The sequence below is a fragment of the Pristis pectinata genome, chromosome 6 (genome assembly GCF_009764475.1).
Source record: "Pristis pectinata isolate sPriPec2 chromosome 6, sPriPec2.1.pri, whole genome shotgun sequence".
Lineage (NCBI taxonomy): Eukaryota > Metazoa > Chordata > Chondrichthyes > Rhinopristiformes > Pristidae > Pristis > Pristis pectinata.
In genome coordinates, this window is record NC_067410.1 from 29639684 (window position 1) to 29660914 (window position 21231).

Sequence of the window (21231 nt, forward strand, 5' to 3'; positions counted from 1 at the left end):
ATGGCTGATCTTCAACAACTATAACCATCTTCCTTTGTGTTAGGTATGACTCCACCCTTGGAGCATTCTCCCTATCATTCCCTCTGACTATAATTTTACTTGTGCTCCTTGATGCCACACTTAATCAAATGCTGCCTTGGTGTCAAGGGCCATAATTCTCACTTCACCACCAGAAATTGGTACATGTTTTGACCAAGGTTGTGATTAGATCTTGAGTCAAGTGGTCCTGTTGAAATTCAAACTGTGCATCAGTGAGCAGGTTATTGGTGGGTAAGTGCTGCTTGACAGCACTTTCGACAACTCTGTCCATCACTTTGCTGACAGTGGACAGGGTGGGAGGGTGGTAATTAGCTGGTTTAGGTTTGCCTTACTTATTGTCAACATGACTATCAGGGCAATTTTCCACATTGTCAGCTGGGTAACCAGTTTTGTATTATACTGTAACAGCTTGTGGAATTTTCCTGTTAAGGATATTTTTGCAAATAAATAACTTTAACATTAAAATAATTTCATTTAATTTCTGTTTGTGATACATTTCCCCAGTGCAGGAACTTGTCTGAGGACATATTTGGGCAAATATTAGCAGACAGCAGCTCCTAACCCGGACTAATCCTGCCAATGAGTGATCTATACATTATCAGTATGAAAGGAAACAAACGTGCTCCGACAAAAATAAAAAAGATGTTAAAATTAATTCGCTTTTCATAGCTGATTTCTGTTTTGTTCATTTATGGATACTGTCAAACGAGAATCAAACCCTGTTTGGCTGCCAGTCGTTCACTGTCATAGGGTCTAAATCTTGAAACTCTACTTAATCGCACAGTGGGATTACCTTCACCAGACGTAGTTCAAGAACGTGGCTCACCGCCACCTACTCAAGTGCAACTAGGAAAGGACAATAAATGCTGGCCTTGCCAGCAGTACCCAGATCATTTAAAAAAATTAATAAGGAACAGAAAAAGCCCACGTTTCTACTAATAAGAATTATTTATTTTGACTGAATTTTGGGGAGGCAGGCTGCTTTACAAATCATTGAATGAAGGTTTTGGTAACACTTGCAAACTGTTTTACTTCCTGCAAGTTTCAAGCCCTCCAGCTGTTTGTTTTGCTGATGGTATAGTTAGGAACGTCCCTGGACGAGAGCTCCAGCCGTGACGCGCGTGTATAGCGTAGGTGCCTGGAGATTGACGTCCGCGTTTAAGGAAGTGCAAAACTATTGGGATTTGTGCAAACTAAGCAGCCACCTGCTTCAACTCGAGAACCGCTGGGTATTTAGGCTGGCCGGGAGAGAAAAAGGTTTTTGGCCACTTAAACGCACAGAAAGGCATGCAGCCAATTTTTAAATTGTAGGACTTCAATATAAGTTGTTTATAAGAGTTGTTTGACATAGTGTGCATTCAGAATAAATTACCCTGATCCATTTACTTTAAGGATTAAATGTAAAACTGGAATAATTAAATATCTCGAAAAAGTAGTTGTAATCCCAGTCTTATTCTGCATCACTGGAAGCCAGCTAACAGAAGTGGATTTATATCCTGGTGTGAGCAGCTGGTCAGAGTAAAATCCAGCAAACTTATTGAAGGAAGTCATTTGGCCTATCGTGCCTGTACCGGTGTAAAGAGTTTTACAGTCAGTCCACTTCACTGGTAGCCCTTCATTTAAAAAAAAATCCAAAAATACTGTGGATTAGGAAACTTGAAATAAAAAAAACTCTAAAGTGTTTAGTGTTTAGACCACATCTGCGGAGAGGGATGAATAGGGACAACCTTCCAGGTCGCTCAATGTTCATGAGAGCTCTTTCAATGCAGTTTCCAAAGTTATAATTGAATTTGCTCGCAACGCCATTTCAGGCAGCATATTTATATATCTATGAGTTTGTTTGTGCTAGTACAATACATTGCTACTGTTGGAAGAAATGCAGAGCTGCGACAGGGTAGGGGACTTGCCACAATGTTGCCGAACCCTGGCAGTAGCAGAGCAGCAGCGCCTCCGCCTCCTCCTTAAAGGAAAGGGAACTCCTTGCACAATGTAGCGAAAAGATGGCGGAAACGGCCGAGGATGACGTCAGCGCGGCCCGAAGAGCGGCCGGGCAGCAAGAAGGATCAGCAATGGCGACTGTGGAGCGGAGACTACCCAGTCCCGAGGCGCTGGTGGGACAGCCTTGGACCCACTGGATCGATGCCGCCAAACATCAAGGGGCCGACGGTGAGCCCAAAGCGCTGTTTAACCCGAAAAAACACTTTTTGCTGCGTGTGCCGAGCGGGGCTGGGAATGTTTGTGCGCCTACTTGGCGCAGGCAGCCAGGCAAGTGTAGTAACTATGTGACTGACTGACTGATGTATCCAATTGTTACACAGGCACCGAATTGGAAGAAACTTTTAAGGAGTGCGGGAAAAACCGTGAGGTCATGCGGCTGAGTAGGGAAGGTGAGCGTTGGCTTCAAACTTTGCTGTTTTTGCTCCTGCATGGCTGGCTGTCTGTTGTATAGGCTCTTTACCGCACACTGGCGGGCTGGCGACTCTGCTTCGCAGGCACTGGCAACTAGACTAACAGGGGGGGCCTGTTACATGGATGCATTCTACACTCATGGTTTCCCCCACATATTTCTGGGGGCAAGGTTGACCAATTTTTAAAAAATCGTCCAAGAGTTCCCTTTTCTCCCACCCAGATAACGATTTCCTAGTCTTGTTTTTTTTTGAAAAGTTGCTTTCCTTGATCTACGTGTTTAGGGTTCAATTGCTATCTTGTTTGTCAGGTAACGAGGGAGTGGTTCCAGATAGTATTTTGGAGCAATTGGAACTTTAAATCAGTAATAATGAATCACTGTAATTGGACATTCTGCTGTGTTTTGGTGATTCTATAGAAGCTGATCACAATTGATCTATTTCAAGAGATTAAGGTTAGCTACTCTTGGTTTCATTTATGTCAAATGTGAATGAGTAATGCACTTACTCATTTGTTCCCCAGTTTATTTTGTAATGGTGTTGGGGTAATGAACTAATTTTAAATTTCAGATGCACAAAAGTTATTGATTTAAGTTTATCATTTGTAAGTTGTACTGTTAAATAAATTTAAAATTCTGCATATTAGTTGGGTTACAATCCACTGATGATTGGTAGCTAGGAATGAGCACTGGGGTAAATCTATGACTTGATTCTGTCACCTTGTGTGCTCTTTCTTAAAACATTCTATAGTTTAGGAATTTTCCAGTACGTATATGGGCCGCAGATGAAGTACTGAGGTTGAATTTAGCTTCAGCCATTTTACCTTCTGAAGGGAATGAAATTGGACAAAGACTCAGACGACTTCAGTTCTTCTGAAATCTTCCATTTTAAATATGGAACAGTTCTTGTGAGTTGTATCTTTTAAAATTAGGTAGAAATGTGCTGCTGACTCGTGGTTCTTGCCACTGTTCAGCCATATTTATACTTAAGCATGTTCTACATTTTGAAAGAGGTTTTATTTCATCCAAGCCAATACGAAGTTCCTTTACTATCTGTAAAAGTTTAGAGTAAAATTAATTTGATCTTTTATTATTTTAAACTCTGAGAATTAGATTGGGGTACAAAACTCTCCATAGTTCTGCACTAATTTGATTTTTGAAAGGGGTTATGCTGCTGTAAGAATTATAAGGTGCATGAGTGCAATAAGTTTGCTTTTGAGTTAGGATTAAAGTACTTTTAGGGATAACGGGTGGAATTTCGTACCTATTGTAGGTGTTTTTTTGATAACAAGTATTCCATTTTTATTACTAGACAATATTGGGTGCATGGATGTGAGATATTATTAGCGACTCTAGCTTACAAGGTAATTTATTCATTCATATTAGGTGTATGTCCTTAGTATGGACTGCAGTTAATGCCCATCCTTAATTGGTTTTGAGAAAGTCATGGTGGGCTGATGTCTTGAACTATTGTAGCCTTTGTACCTTCACCATATCTGCACTACAATTGGGTAAGGACTTCCAGGATGTTGACAGAACAGTGATGAGGGAATGGCAATTTATTTCCAAGTTAGGACAAAGGATGACTTGGAGGGAAATATCATGCTTCATTTGCTCTTTGGATAGTAGAGGTCATGGGTTGGGGAAGTGGCAAAATAACTTCTTCTAATTTCAACAATAGTTTTAGATGGTCTCTGCCCTGTCCTTCTTGGGATTTTGACTTCCAGTAAACATGAATGTACGGTTTCATTCACTGGCTTCGCGCTACTTAATCACGAGCCATGAATACTAAACATATTCAGTTTTTACTATAGAGGAAACAAATACATCCAGGAATACATTGGTAAGTGGAGCTAAGGGAGGAACTTGGTGAGGGGTGGTGAATTACAATCATCAGGGAAGTGGTACTAAGCAAATTGTTGGCCCTGTGGGATGACAAGTCTGGGTCATGATGAATTTCATTCTATGGTCCTAAATGGCTAGTGAGCTGGTAGATGCAATAATTGGAGCAGAAAAATGCTGACAATGGAAATATTAAAGGAAAATGATATAAGAATTTAGCAGATGAGGTACCACTCATAGAGAAATGGTCAGTATTTTCGATCAATAACCCTTCATCAGAACTAGACAAACTCATAAGTTTTAGAACGTCATAAAAGTTATGTGTGTGTAGTTGAGAATACGAGTTGAGGTTGAAATCTGATCAGCCATGATCTTAAGATATGTTTTCCAAATTTGTCCAGCTCTGATGAAGAGCCATTGAGTTGAAACATTGACTTTATTTCTCACTTTGTGGATTCTGGCTGACCTGAGTTCTCAAAAGCCTTTTCTTTTTTGTTTAAGATATCTGATGGGTTGGGTTTAATTTTCTAATCTTCCCTAGATACTGAGAAGGTTGTATTAAATTGGAGGAAAGAAAATGTAACTATTCAAAAAGGGAGATAGAAAGCAGGAAACTAAAAGCCAGTTAGCTTAACAGCCTCAAAGGGAAAGCATTAAAGTATTTCGTAAAGATATTATGGCAGGGCACTTTTTAAAACAAAAAAAAATTAAAGTCATCAGGCAAAGTCAACATGGTTTTGTAAAAGGGAAATCGTGTTTAACCAGTCTGGAGTTCCTTGGAAAATGTAACATGGAGTGGATACAAATGAGTCAGTAGGTGTACTGAGGTTGCTAGATGGTATTTGATAGTGTTACATCAGAAGTTATTGAACAAAATGCAAGCTTATGATGTAGGAGATTACATTGATGTGGGTAGAAGATTAGCTGGCTAGCAGGAAATAAACTTTGTTTTTTGATTGGCAAAATATAGCAAGTAATGTTCCACAGGGATCAGTGTCAGGATCTCAAGTTTTTACAATTTATATAATATGGTTGCTAAATTTGCAGATGACACAAAGATGGGTCGAAAAGTAAGTAACAAAGAGGATATAGAAGCTACAAGGAATTGTAGATATGTTTTGTAAATGGGTAGATATGGCAAATGGAATATAATGAGGGAAAATGTGAAATTGTCCATTTTGCAGGAAAACTTTTTTTAAAAAATTATCTAAATAGAAATTGTAGAAGGAACTAGGTGTTCCCTAGTGCATGAATCTCAAAAAGTAGCAGCTTAGAGCAATAAATTAGGAAAGCTAACAATGTTGTCATTTATTGCTAGGGAAATTGAATACAAAGTAGGGAGGTTAAACAGGGCAATGGTGAGACCACTTCTGGAGCACTATGTACAGCATTGATCTCCCTCTTTAAGGAAGGGTGTTTTGTGTGGAAGCAGTTTAGGGAAGATTTACAAGACTGATAGCTGGAATGGGCGGGTTGACATATGAGGGAAGTTTGGACAGGCTAGGCTTGTATCTGCTGGAATTTAGAAGAATGATCAGGATGAGATGGAAACATAAAATCTTGAGGGGGTTTTGAAAGGGTGGGTGCGGAGAGATGGTCCCTCTTGTGAGAAAATCTAGAACTAGTAGGTGTCAGTTTAAAAATGATCATCCATTTAAAATAGTCATGCAGGACAGAAATGGGCTCTTTAGTCCATTTTGTTCATGCCAGCCAGCTGTACTTATCCCATTTGCCACACTTGGATTGTAGCCTTCTCTCTCTTGGTGATTTGAGTTCTTGTCTCAATCCTTAAGTATTGCGAAGTACTTGCTTCCACCACCCAATGAGGCTATGCATTCAAGATTTCAACCAGTCTCTTGGTGGGGGGAAAAAAAGCTCTTTTACCCTAGACCTGTGTCACCTAGTTTTATACACCTCTGCTATGGGAAAAGGTTTCTTACTATCGGCCTGTATGTGTCCCTCAGAATTTTGTGTACCTCTATCATGGCCTCCTCAGCCTCCTTCACTTTTAGGAAAACAAAGCCAGCCAATCTAATTTCTCCTTGTAACTGAAATACTCCATCCTAGGCAACATCTGGTGTATCTTGTCTGCACTGTCTCCAGTGCAATTGTGTCCTTCCTATAGTGTGGCAACCAGAACTGTACACTTCACTTCAGCTGTGGCCTACCCAATGTTTTATAACGCTTTACCATAACTTTCCTGCTCTTGTATTCTGTGCTTCAGCTTCTGAAGGCAAACATTGCTTATGCCTTCAGCATTTCATCTATCAGTGTTACCACCTTCAGTGATCTTGGACGTGTACACCAGGGTCCCTCTGATCTTCAGTACTCCCTAGGTCCTTGTCATTCATTGTGTAGGTCTTCCCATTATTTGACCAAAGCGCATTGCCATACACTTATCAGGATTAAATTTCATCTGCCATTGCTCTGCCCATCTTGCGAACTGGAGCCCAATTCTATCCTCCTCACTATCAGCAGTGCCACTAGTTTTCGTAATGTATGTAGACCTACTAATCATACCTCCTATATTCATATTCAAATCATTAATGCCTATAATAAACAGCAAGGGTCTCGGTATTGATCCACTGGTCAGAGGCCTTCAGTCACAAAACAGCCCTCTACTGTCTCCCTTTGTCTGTTACTACCAAGCCAATTTTGGATCACACTTGCATTGACTCCCATGAATTCTAATCATTTGGACGGTTTCATATGTGGGATCTTGTCAAATGCCTTACCAAAGTCAACATAGACCACAGCAACTGCACTATTTTCATCAATATATTTTGTTATTTCAAAAAATTCAGTCAAATTGCTCAGATTGTGTCCCTTATGCTGTGTGTCTGCGATGCTGCTGTAAGTTTTTTCATTGCACCTGTGCAAATGATAATAAACTCGACTTTGACAGTCTCCTTCTAACAAACCTGTGCTAACTATCTTAATCCCTGCCTTTGCAAGTGTAGATTAATCCTGTCCCTCAGAATTTTTTTTTCCAACCTTGATTATCTCTGCATTCCTGCATGAGGTGCAATTTTTTTCTCACTGGAGGCAGAGTCTTTAAAAATCTTCCTCCGAGGTAGTGGAAGCAGAACCTTTGAAAATTTTTGAGGCAGAGATTGCTTTGTGATAAGCAAGGAAGTGAAAGGTTATCACAGATGGATGGGATGCAGAGTTGTGGTTACAGTCAGATCAGCCATGATCTTATTAAATGATGGAGCAGGCTCAAGTGGCCTACCTCTGTTCCTAATTTGTATGTTTGATGACAACACTGAGCTCTGATCAACTTCTGACACTTTTGAATGCTGAAACCAGGAACAGTCTTGGCTGGTTGAGTATGCTCTTTAGTGGGCACTGGAACCTAACTGGATTGCCAAGGCATAGAAGGCTACAGACCAAGTGCTGGTAAATGGGAGTAGTGCAGATGGATAAATGATGGTTGGTGTGAACATGGTGTGCCAAAGGGCCTGTGTCTGGTCTCTGACTTTATGTGGATAAGAAGACTGTAACAACTGAGTAATTTTTTTTAAAGAAAAAGAAACATAGAAAATAGGAGCAGGAGTTGCTGTTCAGTTCTTTTGAGCCTTGTCCGTCACCCTCCTCCTCAAATATAGTCAGAACTTGGCTGACCATAAATTTGGTAGAAAATTTAACAAGTTCACCATCCCTGAGTAAAAGAATTTCTCCACACTTCAGTTGTAGAACATCTTGCACTGTATCCAGAGGCTGATTCCTTGTTCCACCTTCATCCAGCCCCATTTCCCCCACTCCCCAAAGGCCAGGATAATAATCTTAGTTCATCCAGTCTATCAAGCTCAGTCAGAACTTTGGACTTTTCAGTGAGATCACATCTCATTCTTCTAAAATCCAGTGACTATAGGTCTGATCAACTCATTCGACAGTACTGCCATTCCCAAGTATTGTGTATCTTCACTGGACTGCATCTGTGATAAGTATATACTTTGGAAAGGAAACCAAAACCGCACAGTACTTCAAGTTCAGTCTTACCAAGGCTTTGTAAATTCATAGTAAGAAATCCTCGTTCCTGAATGTGAAACCCTTTTGGTGAAGGAGCAACGCACTATTTACCACAATTGCTTGCTGTACTTACATGTTTGTCTTCAGTGACTTGTGTACAAGGGCACCCAAGTCCCTTCGTATATCAACATTTCCCAGTCTATCATAATTTAAGTACAACTCTCCCTTTCTGCTTCTCCTGTTGAAGTGGATAACTTCATATTTATCCACTTAATGTACATGCTGTTTATTTGCCCACTAACTCAACTTGTCTTAATCACCTTGGAGCTTCTTTGCATCCTCTTTGCAATTTGCAATCCGACCCAGGGTGGATAGTCATTAAACACAGTAAACTTTAATTGAATTCTGATTGGGAATTTTATTTTCTGAAGTTCCCTGGATTCCTTTTCTTGGTATCCCTTGTTAGTAAATGCTGCAGAAACACTGGCGCAACAGTCAGTACACTTGCTTGCATGCAATTAATGTAACATTCCCTGTTTGTTACCTTCCTTGCCTTGATATTGTCACTGTTAACATGCATTCTTTATGATCACCATATTTTATTGACACCTATTTCTGATGGAAGGATGTGGACTTACTTTGTACCTTTTAGACTATCCCAATGTGTTTTAAAACGTAAAAATATTTATGAAGCCTAGGCAGTGCAATGACAGGAGTGAAAAAGTTATAATTGCTTTAGGAATAGTAAGGGGTTACCTGTTCAAAGCATTATTCACTGCCATTCACTGATGATAAAACCAAACGTGTCTGTATGCACTGAACCTTTTTAATAATGTGCAGAGCAATGGAAAAGACCATCTTTACTAATATTTATCTATCCAAGTTGACTGTGCAATATATTGAACACTAACTGAATGCTAGAAATGTACCCTTCAACCCTTCATGGTTGAAGAGCTAACTATCCTAATGCTACTTTCCAACTTTTGGTACGTGGTTTTGTTGGTAAGGGCACTTCAAGTGCACATTTATGTCATTTCCAAAATCAATGGACATTTCTAAACTATCTTTCTTGAGGTAGTGAATTTCAGAATCCTACCACCCTCGGGTTTAAAAAAGTTTTCCTTATCTGTTTCTAATCCTTTTACCAATGACCTGAGGATGTCATCTAGCATTGACCTCTTCTGCCAAGGGAAATTACTCTTCCTATCCAAAATTGAATCTCCATTTAGGCTCTTCTGTTCCAAAGAAAAGAATCCCAGCTTGTCCAGTCTTGTGGTAAAAATTCTCCAATCTTGCCAATGTCATTTTAAGTTCCCTCCAGTGCAATCACATCCTTCCTGTAATATCAGACTAGAACTGTATATAGTATTCCAGCTCTGACCCAAGTAGTGTTTTTACCAGTTCTAATATAACCTTGCTAATCTTGTATTTTGTGATTTAGCTAATAAAGGAAAATATCTTTCAAACTTTTTTTGTCCGATTACATTCAGGGATGTGTGGACATGCATTCCAAGGCCCTTATGTTCCTTGACTCTTCCCACTATCCTTTCACTTTTCTGACATTATCTGAACAAAACTTGCTAGTTTCCGCTTATTGCATATTCTCTTTGAGTGCAAGGCCTTGCACCTCTGCTTGATTCAGCTTATCACTTTTCCATCTATATTTCACTAGTCCACTGATTTCTTTTGCACCTTCCATTGTTGCTGTGAACTTTCACAATATCTGCAGACTTTTCAGTTGTGTCCCCTACCTTTTTTAAAACAATCAAATCATGTTACTAGCACTCAGTTCTGAGGACCCTATTGGATTCACCTGTTTGGTCACCAAGACACCTGTTGGCTGTTTATTTTTTTTTCCCTTGTATTGAGCCAATTTTGGATCCAGTGTCACTTTTTCCCTTTTGATCTTATGGGTTTTTTGTTTAATTGAAGGGCCTGGCATGTGGGATCTTGATTAGGATAAATGTGCTATCTTGTAATTTTTTTAAAAATGCAAATGTTAGAAATCTGACAGCATCTGTGGAAAGGGAAACTGTTGGCATTTCAGGTCAAAGATTTCGTGTTGAATGTTCTTGATTGATCTGTGCATTTCTGAAAGACGACACTGTTTTTCAGGATTTTCATTTACAATTATTTTCCTTCCACTAGGGTTCAAGTAATTGTCTTGTAATTACCCCCATCTCTTAACCCTTTTTAAATTCTGCAATGTCACTAATCATTTTGTGGTTGGCACCATGACTGTAGCCAGAAAGAATTGGAAAATGAGAGATTCTATTCATTCCCTTAATTTCCTTACCAGTATGGTGTCTATTTTATTTCAACCTGGCAATTTCTCTACCTTCCAAAGATGTTAAACCTTTTACTATTTTCTTCCTTGTTTACCTCATCTCATAATTCACAGCCTGCTTGCATGTAAAGACAGACATTGTTTATTAAGGGCCACATTTGTGCCTTCTGTACACACTCATACCTCTTAACATTGACCCTGTTATGTTTTAAATATGTAAAATATCTTTGGGTTTTTCTTGATTTTAGTTGCTACATTTTTTTTCATGTCCTCTGTTTGCTACCCTAATTTATCTTTTACGTTTCATCCAGGATAGCCATGTATGCTGCTTGGCATTTAGATTTGGTAGTCCTTCCGTGCACCTCCAACCCCCTCCCACCTTTTTGTGGAAATATATTTGCTCTGAATCCTTGCACTAATGTAGCTGTTTGCTGTTCACTTGCTAAATCACATCTTGGCATAATAAAATTTGGCATTTAGTTCAGAACTTTTATTGTCTGTCCTTTCAGGACTTTGATAATTTTGAAGATAGCAGATATAAATACCAAGAGAGAAAAATTCCTATCCATCACTGGAAGGAAAATTAGTTATTCTCTTATATAATCTGTCTAAATTTTATTTTCCTTGTTTCTTCCATTTATAAAAGAGATGCATTTAGATGAGTTGTTTAAAGGGCAGTTGTTACCAGCAGATCCATCATTGGTGCTCTTTTTAAAAAAAATCTACCTTCAAGACTCTATATTTCTTTTTACTTATTCATAGTACATGGATGTTGTTGGAAAGACCAGCATTTATTGTTCATGCCTCATTATTGCCTGAAGTGAGTGACATGCTGGGCTGTTCCAGAGGCAGTTTCATAGGCCAGTGTGGGTATAGGTTTTGATCTGGAGTTACCTTTGTACATATGGGTGTAGATGACAGATTTTCTTTCTAGAGGCTGTTAGCTTTCTCTAAAAAGAAACTACTTGGTTTAAATCAAGAATTTACATTGTTACTTTTTTTTGGCTTTCTGACCAACCATATGAATCCCTGGGTGAAGCCGGCTTGTATAATCTAATTTTTGTCCTTAAAGTAGTTACACAAATTTTTTTAAACTTCCGGAACTATGTATCTTTAGTTAACTACAGTGGAAAATGGATTTGCTGTATCAGGAAGAGAAATTTATTCTGTGTTTTTACTCACTATTACGTGCTTTCAATTTAATCATTCTTCATTGGATTCCGAAACAAAATAATTGAAACAGCTTTTAAAAGCTGTAATGTCTTATATATATATGTGTGTGTGTATATATAGAGATCACACCAGACTTTATATTAAAAAAAAAATGATTTTTGATGTGGTGGCCGTAAGCTATGGCTTGGATTTGGGCAGTGCAGCCAAAAGGATATTTCCACCCCCCCCCCCCCGCCCAAAACCACGAATGCCCAGCTCCTTGTTGCCCTGATGCCAGGTGCTGATTGGATGGTAATGGAGCAAATTGGAGATCCAATTTTTTTTTAACATTTTTCAAAGTATTTTTGTTCTTGGTCAAATTTCCCTTTGTATAATGCAGAATTCTGTCTAACCTTGACCTCTGATTCTGGAGACACGAGAGACTGCAGATGCTGGAAATCTGGAACAACACTCAGAATGCTGGAGGAACTCAGCGGGTCAGGCAGCACCTATGGAGGGAGATGGACAGTCGATGTTTCGGGTCAAGACCCTTCATCAGTCCTGAGTTCCTCCAGCATTCTGTGTGTTGCTACCTCTGAATCTGGAACTCTTCTCCAAACCATAGTAATTAAGCTGAATTTTCATTTGGTTCAAAAATTATGTTCTGTGAATAGGCTTTTCAGACATTGTTTTCAATAAGTATGGCAATAATTAACTTTATGTAGCTTGGTTCTTTTTTGAAGACCGTTTTACAGTTGCTCCTGTATACATACAGGTTTTTTTTCTGCTTGTGCTTTTTTGTTTCCCAAAACATGACAATTATAGTGCCTTGGTGAGACCACTTCTGGGATATTGTATATGTGTGTGGTTTCCCTGCCTAACAAAGAAAACACTTCCAATAGAGGGAGTGCATCAAAGGTTCACCAGAATGATTTCTAAAATGGTGGGTTTGTTACATGAAAAGAGAATAAGCAGACTGGGCTTGTATTCTTTTCATCTTTAGAAGAATGAAAGTTAATCTTATTTGGAAATGTAGAAAAGGGCTTGATGGTGAAAGGTAGAGTTGATTATTTCCCTTGGCTAGGGTTCCTGGAGCTATGGGTAACAATCTCATGTAAGGCATTTTCCACTAATGATAGAGAAGAAATTACACCAATCAGAGGGTCCTAAAACTTGGAAAATTGCAATCTCACAGGGCTGTGGAGGTCGAGTTGCTGAGTGTATTCACGCGGTTCAATTTTAGTTATTTACGGAATTGTGGGGGATTTGGATTAGTGCAGGAAAATGGCAGAGAGGTAAAGATCAACCTTGACATCAAGTGGCAGAGCAGGAACAAGGGGCGAGTGACCTATTGCTGCTCAAATTTCCTCTGTTCAGTGTTTTGCATATATTTTGTGTTTAAGAATTAAAATCATCATAAATGACCCTGGATGGAAGATGAAAGCTCACTATCTTTCCTCAAGTATATAATTATATTTGTTACTAACAGTATTTCCTGCATTTTAGTATTAACGCTGCTGTTCTGCATTTTTGGGCAGAGAATATTGTGCAAATGTAAGTTTCTGTTTCATGATAAAGAAAGAACTGTGACTTTGAAATTGTTTGGTAGAATAATGGCCTGGAATTTGCCAGTAAGTGCCAATAGTTTTAACGCAAACAGGTCTATGTTTCCTGATGACGTAGGCTGTTTTGACCCATTGGGTTTATGACTCCTCACAGAGCAATCCCATTTCCCCCATTAATTTTCTTTTTAATCTATACTCCCCACATTCCAATTTAATTCTCTCCCCCCTCCCCCTGGTCCAGATTCTACCAATCACCTAGACACGAGGGGCAATTTCCAGTGGCTAATTAACCTACCAATTTGCACATTTTTGGGATGTGGGAAGGAACTGTCACAGAAAGTGTGCAAATTCTGCACAGATCACCCAATGTCAAAATCTCTGGAGCTGTGAGGCAGCAACTTTACTTACTGTGCAGTCTGCAGGTAGGTTATTTGGTGTCCTGTGCTTGATCTGCTGAGCCTTTTCCTCACTCCTGCATAAACCCTATATCCCCTTAATATCTCCTTCAAAAGAAAAATCAATCTGTCCTGAAATACTGACCAACTAAGATTTCATAACCTCTTGGGAAGAGAATGTCAAAGATTCATTTCCCTTTTTTCTTATCTCTACACTTTTAACAACTGATCTCTTATTTTGAAACTATGATCACTGATACCTGACTCCATTCATTGGAAATACTAACTCTGCATTATGGCTAGTAAGAATTTTGTGCATTTCAATGAGGTTATCTTTTCTAAACTCAAGACATTGCAGGCTTAGCCTGTTTAATCTTTGCTCATACATATGTCTAACTTGCCATCCCAGGAATTGAGTGAAGATTTGCTACACTCCCTCTGTTGCAAGTATGTCCTTGGGTAGGGAGAACAGATCTGAACACACTATTCTAATGTGTTCTCAGCAGGGCCCTATACAATTGAAGCAAGTTGCATCTACTCTCACTTGGATCCTCTTGCAATAAAGTCCAACGTACAACGTGCCTTCTTAATTGGTTGAAGGGAGCTGTTGATATTTACCCTTTTAAGTGGACACATCCATTGTCAAAGGTAGACGTCTCAAACCTAAGATTTGATGTAACCAATTTGTCATTTCTCTCTGCCATTATCAGCAATTATGCAGGAGTATAGTCTCTTGAATCTGCTTCTAGATTAGAAAATCACATTTTAATTTTTTTTGTCTCTGTAGGTCATTGATATTTACATAATGAAATGACAGTGCAGCATCGACAGCTGGAAAAGCTGGGGGTGGGGCTTTGCCAGCTGTCAGTGTTTTTGGGGATGGGGCCTTCTTGGAGTGCCATTCTCCTGCTGGAATCTGCGATGCTTTGGGGCCGGCAGAATAGGTATTTTGCATCTGAACCAGGTAAGCATGGGCCTGAGGGGACCAGTACAATTTGGTCCTCAAGTATAAATATTTAACTTTTCTTAATTTCATCTATTGTTTTGAGAGAGCTAATAGTTAACACTTCATTGAAAAAAGGGAGAAAGGAATATTAAATTAACATTTGAGTTCCTATCTGTAATTCCATAGTACAATCTCAAGGCTTGTTTCTCCATGTTCTGCTTCAGTACAAATAACTAGCTGATTCATTGCAGAATTAAGAATGTTGAAGACCTCTAACATTTCAGTGTATTTTTTTAAACAATGCTTGACACAGATTTAAATCATAAGTTGGATGCTAAAAGCATTGATATTTGTTATAATATAGAATATTTGTCAAAGCCTTTAAAAACCAGCATGCAATTGCAATCTCCCACTTTATTACAATGGTAACAGCACTTAAGGCAGTCCCTGGATCAGGTAGGGGTTCCATTTCTGAGAACTGTCATAAGTCGATTTTCTCCGCAAGTCAGAGATGTCCATATTGCTCTACAAACACTTGCTACAATTTCATTTCATGAATAATCGCACTAAAACTACGCATAATTAAACTAAGAAATTATATATTGTATCCAGTCATTAATGAATGTCAGGAAACTTATGATTATCACTAGTTTGAAACTTACTTTAAAATGTATGGGAAAATCTGCGTAAAGTCGGATTTCTGTAATTCGGGTCATTCGTAACCTGGAGAGTCCCTGTAGTTAATTAGTTCTGAAGCACTTTGAAACGTCCTGAGGTCATTGAAGGTGCTATATAAATACGAGGTTATTTTAAAGCTCTTTTAAAATAGCTACTTACAGGGAGAGAGGATTATTACAGGGAACTAGAAGGTGTTAGACCAAGTTGCATGTAGTGAGTTAGTCAGAAAGAGAAAAGAATATCTCTAAGATTGCAGGATGCTCTTGAAGGCAAATTGAATAACTGAAGGAATAAATTGCTTCATGGGGGTTTTTGAAAATGTTGCTATATCCTATATGGAATCTTGTGTGATGCTAATGTAGTACAAATTGCTCATAATGCTCCCTTTTTTTTCTTGGTTTTAAAACTCTTTACTTTGTAAAGATATGGAAATGAAGCATGCAGAATGAGCAATAATATTACTCAATTTTAAGTTGTAGTTTAATGAAAATTTAAAAATATGGAAAGTAAATTAAATCTTTAAAATCGTTTTAGGTTTGCTTAATCTTGTTTTCTTACTGAAAAAGATAAGGAGGCTTTGGGGATTTTAATTGGAGTAGTACTGTGAGGAAGGGGCCAATTAAGTGAAGATTAGAAGATGTATGATTTTTGGATGTGATTTCAGAACTTTTATAATGTGGAAGTCATGTTGGTCAAGAGTACTTTGGATCTGGAGGTCTGAACTGGAAAAAATTGAGGAAATGGAGGCCAAACGGAACAGGATTTAGTGAATGAGGAATTTTGCATTAAACTGGAAATGGTAAAAGAGATTCTGGAAGTCCAATGCAGGGGTTCTTTGGTCACTGTTGTTGCTGGATTTGGGAGGGCTGACACTGAGAAAATTCTTCAATGTGTGCTACAGATTACTTAATTGGCAATAATTAAAATGTGTTTAACAAATTTTAATAAATGGAGAGCCAGCAAGAATGTTGGATTAGGCTGAACAGCTCATGGAGGTAAAGACCTGTAGGCTTCATTGCCAGTTCCTGATCTAGGCAATTCTGATTCTAAAGTAACACTTTGTAAATGCCACTGTATTGGTGAAGCAGAGCTTGTGAGTTTCCTACATTTAAGTCTCCAAATCGTAGCTGTTTGCTCCACAATGGCATTCCATAAAGTAATTTTGAGGAAGTCCATCAAATAATATGTCTGAACAAGATTCTCTGCACATCTGTGTTGTTACTAAGTATAAGCTTGCCCCTGCATCAGTGTAAGCATTGGATTTGTAGGGAGAAATGTCTTTTGACTGGTGAACTTTATTTTGTTTGTGGATATTGCTTCAGTAGAAACCTAAATTGGGTGAAAGATGTAATGCACTTGGCTCAGAAATAAGTGAGAGTTGTAATTTGGATATTTTTAGTGTAAGACTGTTGTTAGTAGAGATATGAGATTAGAAAAGGACATTAGTGAGCACAGGAATATTCAGCATGGGTTTGTAAAATGTGGGTCAGAGTTTATAGATGAATGTTGCAACTGTTGTATATTGATTGATAATGTATTATGTAAAGGACTTGCATTTGAAAGTTAAAGTAGTGACTCTTGAACTGTGTTCCTCGGAGACTTTTCCACGGGGGTTCGGAAATAATTTGATGGACAAATCCTTCTGACATATTTACATACTTGCCGTATATAACTTTTCCTTTGCCTGGATGTCTCCCACAATGCTGCAATCTCAAAGTGTATGGAATGAAGACAAACTGATCAACTGATCTTGGTTGCCCCCATGGAGCATGAGAATAGTGACTTGGTTTGATACAATACACAGGAAGGTGATTTATAAGATGCTTTGTTGACAATAAAGTAACTCCTTACAAAAACAACTGCAACTATACCTATTTTGAAGGATTTAGGTCCTTTTTAGCAATGCAGAATATTAGACGATGAAAAATGTGTATCACAATGAATGCTGTGTGTGAGTGCACTTAATGAGCACTTTGCTATTTCCTCTCGCATGTCGTTTGAACCAGTTGCTACACAGAATATCCTGTAGCACAAAAAAAGGGATAAAATTTCTGCTCCCTTTACATTGCCCCTGATCTCATTGGGATCCATTAATGGTATTTGCACTAGGAGCAGACACCAGATTAGAGGTGCAGGTTGGAGGTCTCTGACAGGGCCTTCCATCTGGCTGTCCACTTAGAAGGATGACTTCAGGAGTAGAATTTTCAAGAGATGTTAACTTCTAGTTGATTGAATGGCATTGTGAATGTGAGCAGTTACTAATTCTGACCGATGATGGTCATTATGTTATGCTGAAGAAATTTTATTCTGGTAACTTCTGACAATTTAGAACAAGAAAGGAAATATTCAAATTATTGAATAGTTTCAAGGAATTGGAATCAATACGTTGGGGGAATTGTTGTTTGGACAGAAGTGTTGGCACTGATGGGCAATAGAAGTAGCAGTGTAATGCAGCTGTGGTGAATGATAATTTTGCTGAAAATTAGTTTAAGAAAATTCCAATTTGGAAAAACGATGGAGCAATGGAGTTTCTGTTATGCTTTTGCTAGTGATCGAGTTCTTGGGTGCAAAGACAGACAGTTGAGTGTGTGAAAGAATTGTTGATCATCATGCAATTTTGACAGAGTACTTCAGAGTTTATTTTGAAAACCTGAGCAGAAATAGAATCCATTTTCAATGTTTGCTGTCATTTTGTTACATGAGTAGAACACAAGAGGAACTATCCTGTGACCACGCACTGAAATTCAAGTTTCAGGAACAAATGCCTTCTCATTATTAGCCATTTGTATTTGTACAAGATGCAAAGGAAGGGTTGTTACATTTTCTAACAACATTACAATTGTGAAACAATAATTCCTGTGATGGCAGTAATGAAGATTAAAGGATGTCTTTTTTTTTGGAAGTGTTGAATGATTTACTAATGTCATTGTTAAACATCATAATGAAGATGGACACTGCAGTGAGAAGTAGGTACATGCAACTCATTGATATTTTAAATGCACGTTCTCTTAAAAGCATTACTAAAAATTCTTTCAATGCAGCAATTCCATCATAGCTATCAAATATTATAATTTGATGGGGAGGATCTGTTTACTTTCATCAGAAAAGGAGTTCTTAACGTTTTGCAGAACACATTAAGGTACATCCAGTGGATGCAGCTTCTTGAGTAGTGTCAGCTGGGGTTCAGAACAGAGTAGGATCATATGGAGATTAACAAGTTATAGGAGCTGTTGTGTTTCAGGGGTCCATGCTTAGCTATGGTTTTTGTTGTTAAAAAAAATCAATAACAAAAAAAATTCATCCTGAATATTGTTGTACAAGAAAGGAGAAAGGCATAAAAAAATTTATTCTAGTGAACAAATAAATGATGAAAAAATGTTTGTGGTGAAAAAAAAATGAAAGGAATTAAAGCAAAAGTTTGCAAGCCCTCATGTAGATCCTTGCAGATAACTGTGTGTGGAAAGATGATTTCAACCTTCATGCATTTAAAAAAAAATCAGATGTTGGTTAGGGCACAGCTGGAGTAGTGTATATAGGTATAGATAGTGTACATCAAAGATTTATTAGGAAAAAATAATCATTGGAACATTTTTATTGCATCTGCAAAGATTAAAGTGAAATCTAATGTTTTTTTTAAAGTTTTTTACTTTGGCAAATTAGTAACCAAAGGACATTGATGCAATCATAATTACACGTAGTAAAAGAGTTAAAATTTGTTATGCTTGGATGTTGAATGCTTTGTCATATAGCACTTGAAGACATAAAGTAGAACATTATTTAAAAAGAGCCAATGGATTTTCTTCCATGCTGTTAGGTAAATTGGGAGGTTTAAAACTTGTTTGATTGTAAATACTAATGGCAGAATGATTTTTCTTTACAGTGATATTGGGAAGGGGTGGGATGGCGTGGAGAATGATCAATGCACGTTATCTTTTAGATGCATGTTTGCTTGATTTTATCTAATTGAATTTCTAATGGAAACAAGTCTTGTAAGCATGAAATCAATAGCTTAAAGCTTATGGTCAGATGAGGTATTGGGGAGATGGCCATCGATTATTCACCTGTTGTATTATGAATTATTAATGTGGGTTTCTACTCCATTAATTGTTTCCTGAATATTCCTGAAATCTTATGGTTGTGTGTTCTTTTCCGGTAATACTTTCCTGTAGCCAGTGATGACATGACCCACTATTGTATTCCTCTGGTGGCTTCTTTCCTTTCACAGTCTTCGTGGTACAAAATTGCAATGGCTTGGATAGGAGTGGACTTGTTGGAAATATCAGTTGCTGACATTTTTTCTTTGTACACTTTTACAGCTTACATTTTGTTTTTAAGAGTTGAAATTTTGTCAGCTGTTGAAATTATTGGAGTTTCAGGAAGAAAACTTCAGATAAATGGGGCAATAGAACTAATGCATTAACCCTATAGTTATTAAGTTTTCTTGATCCATAATTATTTATCAAACACAAATGTGCTTTTACAACAGAAATTGTAAAACTGCAGATGCTAGAAATCTGAAATAAAAACAATATGTTAGAAATATTCAGTAGGTCATGCAGCATCTGTGGAAATAGAAAAAGTTAACATTTGAGATTTGAGATCTTTTGTCAGGCATATTGCCAGAAAATATATTTGGACAGCCCTGGTGAAGGATTGTTGACGTGAAATGTTAGACACAAAAGACTGCAGGCGTTGGAATATAGAGCAACACACAAGATGGGTCACTAAATGGGCGAAAATCCCCCAAACAAGAATTGTAAGATTCTTAGCTGGCTGCAGAAAGCGTTTACAAGCTGTGATACTTGCCAAAGGGGGTGTTACTAAGTACTGACCATGCAGAGTGCCCAAACTTTTGCTTTGGGCCCTTTTCCTTTTTTGTTATTTTGAAACTGTAAAAGATGGAAATAAAAAAGTAATCTTAAAATATTAAAGAAATGTGTCATCTTTACCTTTATGCCTTTTGGAAATCAGGTAATCTTTTACTTGCTTAGCTATTCACAGTAACAGAAATTTTGACCGGGGTGCCCAAGCTTTTGCATGCCACTGTATACCTTGAGTATTATAACTCCTTGCAGGAAAAAGGAATTTACCAAAAATAGCACTTCAATTCTTGTTTTAAAGAACTTTACTTTCATAGGCTGATTACTGATTTTGGGCAAGTTGTGTATCTGAGGTGTTTATTTAAAAAAATTTCTGCAGAAAAATTTTGAAATTTATTAAACTGTGGTTAGACAGTATCACAAATTTATGATTAAAATAGGACCCACCCAATGACTCCACTGTGGTTTAGTACTTGTTTACCATGTTTACTGCACAAATGATATCTAACTGTTGCTATTTTTATTGAATTAGCATAGTATCCATGAAGATAACTTTATTTTAATTGTCAAAGTGCTAGTCATTTTTTTGGTGGTTGAAATTACTTTGGTGGTTCAGTACTGATACCTCCGTTAGCATTTTCTTACATCCATAGTCCAAATCCATCTTCTGCCTATTCCTCTACAAAACACTACTGCTCCTTAGCTTGGTGGTCAGCTAAATTGATGACACAAGGGTTCCTTTAGTTGCTTTTGGAAAGTGAAACAAAATGCCAGCTTTTCTCTTCCTCTTTCTAATCTTGCTACCACCCTTTCCTACATGATGTGTCTTACTTGGATATCTTTCAGTGTTAATATTGGGAGCTTATTAGATGGGATTAACAGATATGAAGTGGCATTTCATCTAGAGCTTGCATTATACAATAATGTTTAACCAATAATGCCAGCTTTTAGTAAGCATGTTGTCAACTTCACATTGAATCTGTGTGATTATAATTTGTTCCACCACTATCCCATATAATGTGAATTGGTTCTACAAAAGCAAATTAGTTAATACTCATCTATTGTATAAAGTGTAGGACTTGCTAGATGCACAAAAAGAAGACCATGTAGCTTGTCTTCCTCCATGCCATG

The 21231-nt window shown here is 37.9% G+C and overlaps 1 protein-coding gene across 1 annotated transcript in view; it reads left to right on the plus strand.

Annotated features, from left to right (window-relative positions):
• Positions 1-2092: 2092 nt before the first annotated feature.
• The window catches only part of LOC127572043 (ataxin-7), a 95348-nt gene continuing 76209 nt past the window's right edge, over positions 2093-21231 (plus strand). The window contains exons 1-2 of the mRNA XM_052018876.1: positions 2093-2205; positions 2358-2426. Of these exons, the coding sequence (XP_051874836.1) occupies positions 2109-2205; positions 2358-2426 (166 nt within the window). The 5' untranslated portion in view covers positions 2093-2108. The remainder of the gene's footprint in view (positions 2206-2357; positions 2427-21231) is intronic.